The sequence below is a fragment of the Eurypyga helias genome, unplaced genomic scaffold (genome assembly GCF_000690775.1).
Source record: "Eurypyga helias isolate BGI_N326 unplaced genomic scaffold, ASM69077v1 scaffold33087, whole genome shotgun sequence".
NCBI classification, from domain to species: domain Eukaryota; kingdom Metazoa; phylum Chordata; class Aves; order Eurypygiformes; family Eurypygidae; genus Eurypyga; species Eurypyga helias.
In genome coordinates this window covers 39,661-57,317 of record NW_010261824.1, presented here as the reverse complement: position 1 = coordinate 57,317, position 17,657 = coordinate 39,661, and the positions used below count along the sequence as shown (strand labels likewise).

Sequence of the window (17,657 nt, the reverse complement as noted above, 5' to 3'; positions counted from 1 at the left end):
CTCAGCAAGTTTGCCGACGACACCAAGCTGTGTGGTGCGGTCGACACACTGCAGGGAAGGGATGCCATCCAGAGGGACCTGGACAGACTGCAGTGGTGGGCCTATACCAACCTCATGGAGTTCAACAAGGCCAAGTGCAAAGTCCTGTACATGGGTTGAGGCAGTCCCAAACATTAGTACAGGGTGGGTGGTTGGAGAATGGATTGAGAGCAGCCCTGAGGAGAAGGGCTTGGGGGTACTGGTAGATGAAAACCTGGACATGAGCCGGCAGTGTACGCTGGTAGCCCTGAAAGCCAACCATGTCCTGGGCTGTATCCAGAGAAGCATGGCCAGCAGGTCGAGGGAGGGGATTCTCCCCCTCTACTTTGCTCTCCTGAGACCCCACCTGGAGTAATGTGCCCAGCTCTGAGGCCTCCAACATAAGAAGGATATTGACTGGTTGAAGAAAATCCAGAGGAAGTCACAAAGATGCTCCGAGGGCTGGAGCACCTCTGCTATGGGGACAGGCTGAGAGAGTTGGGCTTGTTCAGCCTGGAGAAGAGAAGGCTCTGGGGACACCTTATAGCACCTTCCAGTGCTTGAAGGGGCTACAAGGAAGATGGGGGGGGGACACTTTTTACAAGGGCCTGTAGTGACAGGACAAGGGGTAACGGGTTTAAATTGAAAACAGAGAGGTTTAGATTAGGTACCAGGAAAAAATTCTTCACTGAGGTTGTGGTGAGGCAACAACAGGTTGCCCAGAGAAGCTGTGGATGCCCCATCCCTGGAAGTGTTCAAGGCCAGGCTGGATGAGGCTTGGAGCAACCTGGTCTAGTGCAAGGTGTCCCTGCCCATGGCAGGGGGGTTGGAACTAGATCGTCTTTGAGGTCCCTTGCAACCCAAACCATTCTATTATTCTATAGTTATTATGCAAAGACATTTTGAATTAAAAGGCACATGGGAAATGCAGCACAGGGAGAGATGAAAAAAGGAAAGACCTGTTCCTTCATTTATGGTGTTCTATCAGGCATCAACCCATTACCCAATCTTACTTTTTCAGTCTTTTCATATAAATCCTAAGAAATACAAAATACATTTGTACATCCTAAATACATTTGAATTATGAGTCTTCTGAAATTAATTATACAGAGAAAACCTGCTAGATTCCCAGGCAAGAAAACTCATAGGGGAGCAAATAATAAATAGGCGGTAATGAAGCAGTAAATGTTTCAAATATTTATTCTACTTCTACTAGTCATATTTTGATGGAACTTGAAAGTCAGTAGCTCTTTTTGCCAGACTTTGAAGTAGCTAATATGAATATTTCCTGAAATTTTATAAACTTTGTGAATTATTTCAAAATATTTAGGTTTTTCCTGTTTGGTTCTCCTAATCAGCAGGTACTCTGTGCTTATTTAAAAACCTTTTGATGCATCTCTTGGTGAAGCTGACTGTGTGCTTACCTGTGCTTTCAGAGGCAGTATTACAGCATCAGCACATGCTTTCCAATTGGTTTCAGCCAGCTGAACCACAACTAGTTGCACATCAACTTTGGCAGCATCAGAACGAACATATGCTGTAGCTTGATAACCTTGATTTCTGTTGTCACTCCTTACTGCCTGTGCCACAATCGTAATGCCAGGTGGAATTATGTCTCCCAGGAAGTTGCGCTGAAAAACAACCCCCAACCATCTGTGCTTAAGTATTTCTGTATATTCACTGGAGAGCCTACAGTCCAGTTCGATGTGCACTGATAGCAAGAAGCAGCCCCATCCTTCACCAGTTTTGTTTGTGGTACGTATTTCTATATCCCAAATATTTAATAATAAATTTGGTTGGAATATTGATTATTTCATTACCACAAGGAATTTTCAAAGTTGTGATTGTTTTGATGCAGAGCCAAGACTCTTCCAAATTATCTTTATGCACTTAGTGTGATTTTTTGCATTATTGTAATCCTTCAAATAGCTGCCTACAATATGTACCAGATATCTTCATAGCAGCATACATTCACAACTTATTTTACTATACTACAGCTCCTTCAAGCCAGTTGATTATTTGAAATATTTAGTAGCAGAGTTCCCACAGACATTTCCTGCATTTGCAGAGCTATTTTTTCTATTATTGTGTAGATACCTTTACTTAGTGCAATTATAGAATACTAAGCGTATAATAAAGATAAAGATGATCTGTACTTAATGGGACTTTACCAACCAGTAATGAGCATGGAGACTCTGATTTTAGTTATACTCTGCATGCACTCATTACCTCAGGTCTGCAACTAAAAATAATTAGGTGAACTTAAGTTAAAACAAAAATCTTTACATAAAACCTATTTATTGTCTTCCCATTTTTAGCTAAATGCATTTTTTTTTCTTCCCATTTTGGGCTCTCATAGGAAGAAGAGAATTCCTTCTCTTTTAACTTAGAACCCCATTCCCTTCAATTTTTATAATTTCCAGATTTCACATATTGCAAACACCTTTCTAAATTAAAGAAAATACGCCCAAGAAACCCACACACAAAACCTTAAAGCCAAGGGAATTTGGAAAACAAATGTTTTCATGGGGGGAAAAATTTCCCAACAGACTTTGACTTTCAATTTGCCAACTTGACTTGCAGAATAATACTTCCTGAGCCTAACCCTATCAGCTGGTTAGAGTGCCACCACATCTACAGCCCTTGCTCAGCAGCCAGCAAAGCCCGTCTGCTTGTTTGTGCCACACAGATCGTTGTACCTCGCGTGCCTGGCTGGAACCATGGCTGTGGTGAACGGTGACACCTCTGCTCACGTGACTCCTCCTTGAGCTGTGGCCAGCATTTTCTCCATGGTGGTGGCGGCTGCTTTGCTGCTGTCACTTGGGCGACGGCGACTGCTCCTGCTGCTGCTGACACTGCTGCTGCTGTTGCTGTGGATGCTTCCTGACTCAGAGGAAGATGATGATGAGCTTCTTGATACCTTATGATCTGGATGCTATGAAATAAAAATAGGTTAAAAAGCTGTGACATGGCCTCTAGTTATACAGTGTAGACATCAAAATCAGAGCTATCAGCCTCCCTCTATAGGTAACAGACAGAAGTACCTAGAATGTTATTTTACTGTCACATGCAGACACGAAATATGTTGGGTAGGAATGTGCCTCACATCCACCTCTCTGCTGATAGGAAGGCTGCATGGACAGTGACTGCAAATGGCAACATCAAATTGTCCAGGTCTAATGTTAAAGAAAATAAAACTGACACTTAAGCGGTCAATATATTAATATTTTTTAGAAATAAAAAAGACATTACAATTTAATTAAAGACACTATAAATCATCTTCCTCTTCCATAAACAGAATACATAATAGCTTTACAGGTAACACATACCAAAGCCACTACATTATTATTAACCTTCTAATATATACTTGATATCTCTGAGCCGTAATGCATACTGAACCTGGTCTCTGATACAAACCACATAGATGGTGGTTCTGTCATGGTTGCCTAAAAACTATGAACACAGCTATTCCTACTGAAAGATTCTGCTGTTTTAGAATTCCCTCATGGTCTTTGTTAACTCAGCTTTGGCTGCATTGTACAGCATCTGGCCCAAAGGTGTCCTGACCGAAATTTGAAGATTTCAAACACTGCAACAAAAGAAGGATGTAATATAATATGTGGTAATTTAGTAACAAATCTTTTATTTTGGCCATCGTCAGTGTTGCTATTGAACAGTATGGAATGCTCAAGTGTAATGAACCAAAGCTCTTCAGTAATATGCCTGATCGTACCAACTGTAGCCACCATGGGGATGAGCACTTGAATTAGGGACCTACCCAATGAACGTGAGCAGATCTGAAACGGAGCTGATATACTTTTGGAAGGTGATATTCCTGCAAAATTCCAAAAGAAGTTATTAGCTACAGCTGAGTAAGGACTGCCTCCCAGCAGAAGTCAAAGCGTTAGGAAATTTTACCCATTCTGTAGAAACGTCGTTACTACCGTGACTGTTAAATTGGGATTTGACAGGTTTTGTCTCAGCTTGTCTGTCATATTTGCCATGGCGATGGAAAACCTCAACACTTTCACTGCTGCTGCTGGTGCTGCTGCTGGTGCCACTGCTGGTGCCACTGCTCCTACTCTGTGTTTTACGCTTCTGCTCACGGACACTTCTCTCTCCTTCAGCAGCACTGGCATGTGGAAATAAAGTGGTCTTGGACGGCTTCTTAGACTTATGCTTCATACCAGCTGCTTTGCTATTGCTGCTGTTGCTGCTACCGCTGCTGTCTTTGCTGCTGCTGCCCTTGCTGCTGCTGCTACTGCTTTTGCTGCTACTGCTACTACTACTGCTTTTGCTGCTACTACTACTGCTTTTTCTGCTGCTACTGCCACCACTACTACTACTGCTGCTGCTACCACTACTGCTGCTGCTGCTACTACCACTACTACTACTGCTGCTACTACCACTACTACTGCTGCTGCTGCTACTACCACTACTACTACTGCTGCTGCTTCCACTGCTGTCCCCAAAGGGGTAGAATTTCTTTCCTTTGGATTTGGAGGGTCTTGTTTTCAGATTTATCTGGGTGCCTCCTTGTGATGCTCTATTGTCTGAGTTGCTGCTGGAGACACTGCTCATTGTACTCTCGGCACTTCCACTGGTGCTGCTGGCACTGGACGATGATCTTCTGGATTTTCTTGTTTCCTAGTCAATGGTAGCATTAGAAAAAACAAAATTATTTATCTGTGTTCCTGCAGAAGGCTGTAAGTAAAATCAGATAGAGAGTTATGAATCTCTCTGCTGCCTTACAAGACAAGGTGTATGCCTGATAGCATTCTTGCAGTACATCAGAATAAGGCAACTTCATAATAATGTCTTAAAAACACACATAAGCAGAACAATACCCCAAACTCTTTTGTGATAACATGTAGAAATTGTTGATCATATATTACGTGCAACTAATGTTGGTAACGACCGTGCTGTAGCTGTGACTATCTCAGGGCAAGTTGTGCAGATAGGTATTATACCTTTCTACTATCGTTGCAGTAGCTGCAAAGAATAGGCTACCTTTTGGGCACATTTTGTGTCTTAAAAGAAATTTTCAAGAAAATCTACAAAACTAAGCTCTTCTTTCTAATGTCCTTCACCTGCAGAAGAGATGAATGCAAACAAAAGACCTGCAGAAAGACTTGTGTACCCAAAACTCTGTCTTTATTTTAATATCTTTTTTTTTGTACTATCTAAACAAATGAGGTTACTTAGTAAAAGAAATATAAATAACTAAGCTTTGTATAATGTCTCGCACAAATCTAGAAGTGGATTTTTACAGGAGTACCTGGCCATGAATATCATCAAGGATTTTCTTCACTCTTTTAATTGCTTTTTTTCTGGAAGATGCTTGTGCCTCTGGTTCTTCAAATGTTACTAAACGTACCATTTTTGTGGGAGCTTGGTCTCCTGCTTGAATTGTGACTTGTATTTTTTCAATAGGTGCCTCTGTGTAAACTGAAATTGCACAACAATTAGTATTACTGTTAGTATTAGCAAATGGATAATAGAAAAAGCCAATTTTTGCTATAATTTATTTAGCCATTCTTTCCTAAATGAAATAGCAAATGTTTATTCATTATTTTTTGTATTGAGCAACTTTGTTAAAAAATTCTGCAATAGCTAAAGCAATAACTGTATTTTAAAATATTAGCATCATACTATATTCTTTTCAAGTCGTTAATCAGGATGATCACCAAATTTAAGTCAAGTGAATTGAATAGCTTAACTAGATAACACTACAAGATAGTAAATTAGGCATCAGAAAGGAATTGAGGCTCAACTCTTGAATTGTAAAGAATGGCCCAATGGTTAGGCCATTAGTCTGATACTTAGGGGACCTAGATTCAGTGGCCTGCTGTGCTTTTACTTCTTATGATCATGGATTAAGACATTAAGGACTAGATGCTGGCAGGGTTAATCCATAATTCCCTTTAAGAGTCTGGGTTTTTAGAGTGTAGCTACAGGAAACTGCATCAGATCTGCTGCCCATGTCCAATTGCTGTGTGCTTGCATCCCAAATCCAATGATTCAGAATGCATCGGACACGCTCTGCAGGCACAGGCCAGCTCTGCTTGACGCTGGGCATGCTGAGTGGTGCTGATGGGAGAGCTGGGAACCTGCTGCTTGGATGAGTTGGGGAGAAGTGGATTCCTGCTACAAATGTAGCCTGTTGCCAGTACTGGCAGGGCTGGTAGGTTTAACAGTAGTTTTACTGGTACTCAGGATACAAAAGATATGTATGTTTGTATATGAATATATATATACACACACATATATATGTATACGGAGATATACACACACACCTGTTACTTTCTTTTTGTGCACAGTTGTATTTACCTGGCTTGAAGCTCATTCTAAAGGCATGCTCTCCAACTAGGTAATAGAGAGGCACATTTTTGATAAATGCTGCATGTATGCTTTTCCTCTCAATGCATACTTGAACGCCAAATGTGCTTGCATTGGAGCACATGGACTGAACAAATGGCTCTTTTCGGGAAGAAGAGTGCCCAATGGAAAAGGAATGTCCCCATGAAACATCTTCTGCAGACTGTCTGTCCTATTAGATAATACACATGACAAATTGGACAACTGTTAAGAGGAATACTTGCATGTTGTGAGTCCTGTTTCAGTCACAGTTATATGAAATCTTCAGGAGGAGTTAACCAGCTTATTTGCAATAGACATAGAACAACTTGGTTTTCAATTGGACAAAATTAGCAACAGAATGGCTTGATTACACTATCTAGAGTAAAAAGAACTTCAGGTTGTAAGAATTGAAAATGATATCACAATTAATTTAATTATTTAATTTTGTTTTCCTGGAGTGTTAGACAGTGTTAACAGGTTCTTGATAAATCTGAGTGTGCACTAGAGTGGTTGGTCTTTCTTTTGATTTACAGTTGAGTCAAACAACAGAACATTCATTTATGTCCATGAAAATTCTCTTTCAGTTGAGGTCTGACATGAATGTGAGACTGTATCAGCTAGATGCTAAAAGCATATCAGATGTTAGAAATTTTCAGTCAAAACTATGCAATTTACATGTGCAAAGCATTGCTTGCAGAAGAACAAATTAAAATTAATTAAAATTAGAATCAAATCCATGAAATGAAAACTACGATTTCCTGGAGCAATGAAGCAAATAGCTAAAGACACATAATCATAAGCTTTATTTCACATGTAATACAGGTTTGCAATTAATTTTTCACTCAGTTTATCATGTCTCACAAGATTCCAAACTTGTATGAACGGCACTGAAAAACGGGAATTTTAATGCTAATATTTTCTTCCCAAAGGAAATTCTCAATGATAGTGGGGAATGCTTCAGTTAGTGACATTTTTCAGTTGCTGTTCATTTAAGAATAACTGCGGATTGCTGAGTTTTCAGGAAGAGCAGCACAAAGGCACAAAGCAGAAGAATTTTGCTTGTTTCAGGTTATTAGAAACTGCTCTCACTAACAATATGTTTGCCGACTGACTTCTCCATTGGAAAGTGCTGTACTCATCCTCTGTTGGTCTCTTTTTGTATCTGAAAACCTTTCAGAGTTTCAGGACAACAAGAGAACCAGAACAGGACAGTGTAATCTTCACCTCTGTCAGTCTTTCACTGAACGCTGTCCATCATAGAAAGCCTATAGTGGCTTTTGTGGAAAACTGTAGCTCATAAAGCCATTTGACTTGACACAAACTGCCATTCATCCTTAAATCAGGATAAGCATTAAGTTTGGCTCTACAAGTTGGGCAATGGAGCGTCTGGTGGAACATTTGTGGCTGCCCCAGGAATGTGATGCTTGCATAATGGTTGCAAAGTATTTTAAAGACTGTGGGCCTATCCTGTAGATGGCAGTGTAAAATTAATTACCAAAGAAAATGCTTTTGCTTTTGAAAAAGTGTTGCAAGTCTGGTATATTACACTCCAGATTTTAAAATACTGTTACTATAGGGCTATTTGTGTTATTAGATTGAACCTGAATTATTTTGAGCAAAGCAGCATTGGTCAGAGGTGAATTGTACATTTTCCTATGGGGAAAAAAAATGGTCTCCTACTGATTAAAAGCCCCCAAAAGAATAGTCAGACACTACATTATTTACCCTGATGTTATGAGTCTCGCTTGATGCAGAATCTGAATCAAAGGACATCTTCATTATGTCAGGCACTGCTTCAGGTAGAAGAACTGGAGTCATCTTACTAGCAGCCAAATCCCCAATATTTCGTGTAACTGCAAATGTCTTAGACCTGCAGAATAAACATCAGAGGAAACCTGTATCGATAAAGCACTGCTGTGGAAAAGACCTGAATAATGTTTTGTAGCACGTACTCAGCAACAAATATCATACCTTGTAAATTGCTTTACAGATATTTACAGCATCTTTCCTGTTAGTCTTATTTTCAAGGACTGCTAAGACATGGACCAATCTCAGGGGCAGACAGCTCAGTTAGGCATTTAGAATCATGTGTACAGTTTAAAAGCTTTGCAGTTGATGGGATCTCTGTATGCCTAATGCCTTGAAGAACAGCCCACTTACTTAGAAGCCTTGTTGGGGATTAAGTTATTAAATTTTTGAGTCTCCTATTTTGATCTTCCGGTCTTTTAAATTTTTATACTGATCTTCTCGTTCTCTTTTCCTTTGACATTAATATTAGAAAAATACTGCCATAACTTCAAAAAAACAACCTAGGGATTGGTGGCTACTGAATGCTGTTTCCTGTGCAACCTTTGTTAAAGTGAAATTAAAGAAAAGAGCCTGAACTGACCAAAGTAACTGTTTCCAGCTTGATCTGTCTATCTACACTGGTACTCATGGCTTGGTCATGGTGTGGCAAGACATCAGAGAGAGATGTGTAGAAAGGTTAAGAGCCTATTTATGTAAATGCGTTCAATACATAGTTTCCAAATGTTGTGGTCTCCAAGAGTACTAATCAGGATCCAGGATGAGTGATGTGAAATTGAGCATGAGACTGAGATTCTCACAGCTAAATATCCTGACCCCCTGGCTCCCTAACCGATGTTCTTCGTGGAAGTTTTTGCAGTGCTGTGATAACTATAGGTTTTGTTTTGAGTCACAGAAATATTTTGAATATTGAGCACTGAGAGATGAAAACCTATTTCCCTCAGCTATTACCATTGTGCTAACTCTATCTTGTTAGCTGTTTATCAGTGCTAACATCCAGCTCAAAATTCCCCACATGCTGTTTCTCAAGTGTGAAGCTGATCTGCTTGCCCTGGGGCTTTTGTGGTCTGCTGATGGAGGTGGCTTTTGTGACGGTGAATGGAAAGATGGTCTGCAAAATGGTCTCTATTTTAATATGGTCCACACTGTACTAGCCTGAGCAATTCCAATCTAACCTATTTGAAAGATGAATTTGTATTCATTTGATAGCCCTCTCTTCCTCTTGAAGGCTCCTACCGTGCTGTGTGCGCTGTAAAGCACACAATTGCACTTCATGTGGAACACCTCAATAAAACTTGTGTCACCTGTGGGCTTTGTTTTCTTTTCCATCTCTCTCTTTTTTTAGATAAGGACATGACAGCAACGCTCCACGCTGGGTGAGAGGAGAACCTTGAAGAATGAAATCTGAAATAAAATATTCTCCCTAACAAGCTGAGGGGATAAAAGAAAATACAAATCAACTTGCATTTCAGATGGCTCATCTGGGTAAGGGGACAAAAAGGGAAATGGCTTTTATTTTAAACCCATTCAATAATTCAAATGACCACTGAACTGCAGGCTGGGTCTCCAAGCTGAAAGCCCTGGGGTTTCTTTTCCAATTTTTTTTTAGTATTTTTTATGCCAATAGTCTACTTCTGCCACCTAATGAAAGTGGAGGATCGATTCCTCCCTGTTGAGCACAGAGAGCCGACAAATGTAGCTGCATCACAGGTGACACATGTCAATGTCTGCAGAATCACACGGCACAGTAAAAATAGGCTACAAGAGCTAGCTCTGGTGCTTTAACAAGAAAAACAGTCACAAAGAAGGCCTAAAGCTATGGTATGAAAGAATCTGTTCCCTCTGATCCCACACAAGGGAGAAAAAATAAAAGGGAGATTTTCCAATATGTATTAGTGTATTTTTTTGGATGAGAGAAGAAGCTGTGCTATAGTATAAGCCAAATTCACTGCAGGGGTAAGGGACAAGCAATTCAGCTGTGTTGGGCCCACTGATGTTTCAGTGAGTGTGGCCTTACATACCTCCTTAACATGGGGACAGAAAAGCTCAATGTCTGTTTAAAACAACAACAAAAAATATCAACGAAAACCTATTTTCCCAGGTTTTAAAGCACAGCATGACATCATATCTAAATAAATGAGAAGCAAGAGACAATCCTCCAACCAGACCTTTAGCTCTTTTTCCGCTGTGGTGAAATGAAAATTTCTGCCTTTCCTACACATCATCCTGACCTTGGTACAAAAGTGTTATAAAAAACAGAGACTTGGGGCACCAGCCATTCGGCTGCTCTGTCCTCAAGCACACCGTGCTGCCTTGCAGGCTCACAGCGTACGCTGGCTCTTCTGCATTTTCCGTTACACATGCTGTATCCATGTTGTACGCAGTGTTTTAATTTTGTAATTCATTTTACAAATAAGATGCCCATATGAAGCAATTTCTGCTTATCCTACAGTTAAAACTAGCAAAAAACCCCTAAGATAGACAATTTATTCAAGATTATGTATATACTTCAGTAGCCTGTCATTATGAATATGCGATATATTTGCAAAGTGCATTCTCTGGCAGCTCTCCATATTTATGCTTTAATCACAGGGCTCTAATTTTCCCTGAAATTTATTTGATTTTTACTTCTTCATGTAAATTTTGTTTAAAAGTGTGTTTAATAAGCCATCTGTAGTACACCAAATAATTATATTAGAAGAGCCTTAAAAATAACTATTATTTTTAATTAAATTTAGCTTTGATAGGATTGAATTGAAACACATGCTATATATTCTCTCCATGGTATGATTAATTATTTTGCTCTGATTTTTTCTATAAAGAAAGGCAAGTCCATAATGTGCTGATTTGTCTTGGGAATGCAATCTCTCCATCACCAAAGTTATCGTTATTTTATTTCTTTAGAGTTTGCAATTGCTCACCTGAGTTTCTCTTTGGCTCCTGAAAATTTATATAAATCCCAAAGCCGTGACAGGTTATAACCTGTATGGTGTGGAGGATATAACTGAACTTAATGCTATTGAAGACTGTTTGCTTCCTGAGTCTGGGTGTGAGAAATGAAGGGGAAAATAATATCACATCCTGACTAGCTTTAATGACATGACGTTATAGAAAATAACCCACTGACCATCCACACAACATGCCTAATACTAAAATATTTTGAACAGACCTCACAAACAAATGAAAGATGAATAGCTTTCTGGAACCATTTCTTTAAATAGGAAATTTAAAACTAACAGGGGAAGTCATCAGAATATCTCCAAAATACTGAATTCAATAGGTTCTTTATTCTTTAGTGGGGCTCTGCTAAAGGAAGAGAAAGTCTATGTTAAACTAAGAATTTGGAGTCATTCTATATAGAATATATATGTATCCTTTCTTTCTATATGTCACGCCTGCTTGTTTCTCTTCATAGTTTTAAGATTTTACTTTGCTTGTTCTTTGACCTTCTCAGTGATGTGGTTCAGCGTGACATTCTCTAGTTATTGCTTTGCTTTCACTTGTACTCATTGCTGTTTCACTGCTCTGTGTGATTTCCACTGACCATTTGTTTCGTAACAGTGAACGGGAATGCTTTTTGGAGAAAAATTGATGGTGCTAGAAGTTAGCTGGTGAGTATTAGCTTTCTCATATACTTGGCATTATAGAGCTATTTCCGACTGACTACTTCACTTTATAAATGATAATGCTGCAGGGTCTAGGGCAGGGCTTGGGCTGGAACTCATGGCATTGTCCACTGGAATCCCCTATGTCTGATGCTGACTTGCTTTATGCTTTCTGGCAATGCATTTAGCCCTTTTTCTTAATTTGTTGATTTCCCCTTAAGTAGAAGGAGGAAAATATTTTTTATTTTGCTTTGCAGGGAGGATGCTTCTGCTAACATCTGTAGCTCTTTCGAGGCTCTGAACACTTTGTGTCCAATATTCTCATTTCAGCTCAGCATCCTTATTGAGTTCATTAATACTTGCCTCACCCCCTCCAACAGTGAGAGCTAGCGAAAGCAGATGCCTGCTGTCCCTGGTGACCTTGGGAGCTGACTGTCCTGGTCTTCACAGGAAACCGAACACCGCTTTTGGGCTGTCATGCCCCAGCAGCTTATACACAGCTAACCCATGCTCTGTGAACCATCAAAACCCTCCCGCCTCTGCACGAAGAACCTGACTGTAATCACATGTTATGGAGTAACGGAATCATCTTAGGGAGGAGGATGTGATGTCAAATGCCTGATAGGATGGTCTGTGACCATTGAAGGGCAGGGGAGAATAATGATTAGTCTCTGTGGTGGTTAAAATCAGGAGACCTACAGAGCTTCTCTGGGCCAGCAGCCATGAATGTTAATTGCAGCTGGATCAAGCAACTGAGCTCTTTTGTTACGGCTGTATTCCTAGAGCAGAAACTTGTTAACATTTCTGCAGATTGCTTAATAGATGGTTTCTGTTTTCAGTGATGTTTTTTCCTTTGTGATGAATTTTCAGCTTGTCTTTCTCAGTATTTTTTCACGTGTGTGTGTGTGTGTGTGAAGGTTTTCTAAGTTTTGGTCTACTGCTTTGATTCCTTGGACATACTCTTTCTGTTTCCTCCCTCTCTTTGTGCTTGTATTTCCATCTGTTTTCATTTGTTTGGCATCTGGCTACAACAGTTTTCCAGAGTGTATTGTAATTGCATGCACTGATAATAAATCAAGTAAACCTAACAGGCAAGAAAACCAAATGGCAGCCACAGGGAAACAAGGTAAAAACACAAGAAATACCAAGTCCTCTGTGCTTGAAGACATCAAATGCAAATATATATGGGTTGTCTGTCATAACAGATAGGATTCAGCTGTCTTATATCTTACCTGGTGTCTCCGGTCCAAATATAGGTATTGGGACAGAAATTTTATGCCCTGTGTTTTTCACATAACTTATGGGTCTCAAGAATTGAAAAATGGTCCTAAAAGGGATTTTCAGGTGAAGACCACAGAAAGTAAAGCATATTTTCAAGCAAAGCATGTAATTTCATTTAAATAGACTATACCAACCATTGCTACTTACCCAAGCTGTCAGTCAAAGGCAAGATCACTGTTTTATTTGGAAAGACTCTGCATTGTTACATAGAAAAATAATGTGTTATGTCTTACCTCACAGTAATTATGTTAGTTTCATCTTTACATGGTGGAATTTCAATTTTGATATTTTTTTCCTTCATATGGACAGTGGCAACAACATTCACAGGTACATGAGCATTCATTTTGGTGTGTGCTTCCAGCCCTGCCTGGAGCATGTGTGTGTTGATCCCCATTACAAAGGTCATCTCCTTAGCCATACTGAAAACATAGAATGAAGGCAAAAATAAGTCAATACAGCAAGGAGTTGTCAAATTTTTATGGCCTCTGTCATTTGGAAATATGATTTTTTTATTTTATGCTAAATATTTACCTTAGACCCATTTTGGATCGCAGCTTAATATTGGCATTTAGTAACTCAGTCAGTCTGAAATCAGACTTCGGAGAAGGTGTTATCTGTGCTTGAACTAGTAGATAAAAAGTAAAAAAAGTGTTACAAATCCCCTTCCAATCCTGACAAGCATGTTTGTACTGCTGAAGTCTTGAAATACATTACCATTTCCGGCCACTTTTGTGACAGAAGAGTAATAGAAGCTGGTCTCCATTGGGAACCCAGTGCAGGTAGGCACAATACGACGGATCTCAGAGGACAGGAAAGCCTTGGTCCACTGCCTCCCTACACCACTTTGAAGGCTACTGATTATTCTCCTTATTGAAGGGATTTTGTCATCGGATCCATACCATGCCTGCAATTACAGAGTTCAACTTGTCTAAATAAGCAGAACGGGAATATCATGATCTGTGTCACTAACTGTGCCTCAGGGGAAAGTCTGCCAAAAATGATTATAGCTAATCCTGATCAAAGCTTGACCTTATTTACCCTGATTAATACTAAAGACAAAAACTCCTTTGAATTAAAAAGTTAAAAAAAGAGAGAGAGTGTGTGAACAAAACAGAATTTCAAAGCTTTTGATGCTCAGGTGATGGTATATTTGAAATGATACCTGCAATGCCTTTTGAATATTGTTTTTATCAAGTCCACCAAAGAACAGCTCTTGTCCAAACAATTTCAAGTATCCCGATACAAAAGGTTTGTCACTGGAGAATGCCTTCCAGTCAGAGAGCTGTGTGACAATAGAAAGAAAGTTGGATTCTTCGTAACATTTGGGGAAGCAATAGCTTAAGAGATATTCTTTTCCCTGAGAATTTACCGTTTTCAGGATTTCCTTGAAGTCATAGTCAGACTCCCAGTCACTCTCAGGAGAGTAACCTTTAGCAAATATCTCCTGCAGTCCTTCAACTGTTATTCCCACCTGTAGGAAGAAGTTAAGCGTATATGTCAATTGGATGATGGCCATAACACGGGATGAGGAGGGCAAATTGTGGGTAGATGCAATTACCTCCAAGGGGTCAGCTACTCTTCCGAGGAAGTGTGTCCGCAGCTGGGACATTGCCATTGTTGGAATTAAGCTGCCCGCATTATTCAATACCAAATATTTAGCTGCCAGTCCACTCATAAGGAACTCTGACGAGAAACAGGCAGTAAAACACATCACAGTTAGTTTTTAAAGGCACAGTGTGCAGATTGTATCAATTTACTAATTGCATAATTCAACTGATACAACATATGAGAAAGGCCAGAAAACCCAGCTATAAAACTGATGTTATAAAACAGTCATAAGCAGAATAGTCTGCATTTTTTAACTATTAATGGGCAAAATTAGGAGTGTCCTGCTCATTGAATAGTGGTTATGCTAGTCTCCCAATTGCTTCTGCTATATCATTTACATCCGGTCAGATTCCATAATGTCAGCTTATGAAATGCTTTTACAAGAAATCATTTAGGGCAACTTGACAAAAGGGATCAGAAATGAAAACAGATTTGCCATCCTTTGCTAATAGTTTAGGGAAAGTGATATAGATGTCCTATAAGGACAGATGGTGAGTTAGATTTGTCTCTCGAATAACTTGGAGGCAATTTGATACATCTAACTCCAAATGCTGTAACTCCTTACATGAAATGCACTAATTGTTAAGTAAGACCCTCTTTTCTTCCTACACTAGTTGGAGGAGAGGGAAATATATTAGGAGGCCCTATGTTAAAGTTCCTCCTGCTATAGGCACTATAAACTGATTAAATCCCGACACCATCAGAAACCAGCTTTGGGGATCCAGTACAGCCAGGATAATTGCAGAGCCCTGGAAGATCCAGACCAATAATTTTAGTACCTGTAAAGAAATGTTTGATGAACTGTAGGAAATTTCTTTTCAAACATTATGAGAGGGAGTGAGTCTTTAACTTCTTTCCAGAAAAGGAACGCCTAAATTCTCATAAATTATTTATCCAAAAGTCAAAGGAAAGATTACCACTTGGTTCACAAATGTGAGGCGTTATGAATACTCATACTTATATTACTTTTCTAGTGCCAATCTCTGTGTTTCAGGTAACATCTCACTTGTGAATCAACACCTTCCCATTTTCTTTTGAATCCACGCATACTGACCAGGGTGTGGATGGTCCTTTACCCTCGCTTATTCCTCTCACTGAATTGTTTCATAACAGAGTACTGGGACTGATTTTGGTTTCTAATTTCTCAGGACAGATTCAAACTTTCCAGGTATTTGAGAAACAGTCTGTTGGAAAAGCAATCCACTTAGTCTACTAAATCTGTATGAACTGTCATTTCACTACATCACCTTCACTCTTTTGCTGTATGAACCTCCAGTGTCACCCAAAGTCCTAAACACTATCTACCTACAACATAGATGGTTCAGTAGCAGCTCCTGCAATCAAAATACATGTATTTATGCCATGCCATTGATGACAGAGGGATCAGTGGAGAACCTTCAACAGCTAGCAAAGAGGGATGACAAAAGCTCACATTTTAATGCTGATCCTATAGAAAATAAAAAGCAAAGTGATGCCACACTAGGACATTATTAATAAGCTGACTTGAGACTTGGAAATATGAAGAATTCTTTTACTCTGCTGAGCTTAGCCAGAACAGTCCTAGGTGTTACGTGAACTGAACACTAGACTGAGACATGGTACTTTTAGTGAATTTGTTAAGACTCTTTTTTTGGTGTTCTAACTCGTGAAAACAGTTAAAAAACCCCTTGGTACTTACTAATACTTAATAAGAAGTGTGGCTCATAAATGATTAAATGATTATACAGAATTCATCAACTTGAAGAGAGCAGGGATATATTCCATACCTCAGGCATTACATAGTTCTAATGCTCTAAGAAAATATTTACCAATGAAAAATCCTACTGACACAGTCAGATGATGCACTGTAGCCACTACACTGTGAGAGTGTGATGGCACTTGCATATATCTAACTAAATGTCTTGCCCCAGGGAAGAGAGAAAGAAAAATCATTGATCAAAGAAAGCAGTCTCTTAACATTAGTACACACACTTAATTATAGAAATCTATAGAATCTATGCATATTGAGAGACAGATTCTGTCAGTCTTCACATTGAGCAGAAACGGGGTCATCCCTTTGATTTCAATAGCAGTGTATAAAGCATGAAGCACTTTGTGTGGTGACCATGTGTGACAGATTCCAGATTAGAGGTAGGTTCACCTGACATGGTGCCTGCCATTAAAAATTCAGCATCTAGCACCACAAAGATCTGTGGTACTGAGGGCACATTTTTGTTTTTAGCAAGGAAATAGGTATTGCATTACAGCCGTCACTATGGTAACTCCTCCGGAATGGATTCACTGAAACACATTTCACCTGTGGCTAGTGGTGACAAATCAGATCAGAAAGCTGGAGGATGGATTCTCCTCCCACACCACTGTAATAGAGGACTGACTTCATTCAGCTGAGCTATCCAAATCTAAAATTAGCATGTGTGAGAAAAGTATCTTCCTCCTTATTCTTCAGGTTGAGAAGTTCGAACATCACATATGCATGTTAACCAAATTTCTGACACTGGTCTTCACCAAGAAGTAACAGCAATTTACTGATGTGCTGCATTTCCAGGCTGTATCCAGAACAAAATAATCCATTTCACATAGACCTCTGTGAGCTACCCTCATGCATAACTGCACCTTTCTCGCTGTGTGAAAATTCAGATAGCTTCTTTTTGAAAGCAAAACTAAGAGGAGAAAATGAGTACCTAAAACTAGAAACACGTATCTACATACTTCTGGAAAACGTCTCTCTCCCTGAATGCATTTTAAATAGTACAAAAGTTCACACAGTGCAAGTGCGTATCAGTCACTGTATTTCTTTGGGCAGTCTCTGTCTCCTTCTCTGAGGCATCAAACGTGTATCGTATACTACTGTGGTGGTGAAAGATATATTTTTATTGTAGAGCAGATTAAACGATCATGTAAAAACCATGAAACAGGAGCAGGGCAACAATAAATTATACAAAAGTCTTTCAAGCCACCCTCGCCCTCCAAAAAGAAGGC

General features: G+C 39.5%; 1 protein-coding gene across 1 annotated transcript in view; it reads right to left on the bottom strand.

The window, feature by feature from the left end:
* LOC104512503 (vitellogenin-1-like) overlaps nt 1-17,657 on the bottom strand; it is a 43,934-nt gene that overhangs the window by 9,775 nt on the left and 16,502 nt on the right. Inside the window, 14 exon segments of the mRNA XM_010155505.1 lie at nt 1,443-1,649; nt 2,718-2,825; nt 2,828-2,953; nt 3,797-3,853; nt 3,937-4,665; nt 5,297-5,466; nt 6,349-6,568; nt 8,104-8,248; nt 13,304-13,489; nt 13,602-13,695; nt 13,785-13,974; nt 14,233-14,352; nt 14,440-14,541; nt 14,629-14,753. Of these exon segments, the coding sequence (XP_010153807.1) occupies nt 1,443-1,649; nt 2,718-2,825; nt 2,828-2,953; nt 3,797-3,853; nt 3,937-4,665; nt 5,297-5,466; nt 6,349-6,568; nt 8,104-8,248; nt 13,304-13,489; nt 13,602-13,695; nt 13,785-13,974; nt 14,233-14,352; nt 14,440-14,541; nt 14,629-14,753 (2,579 nt within the window).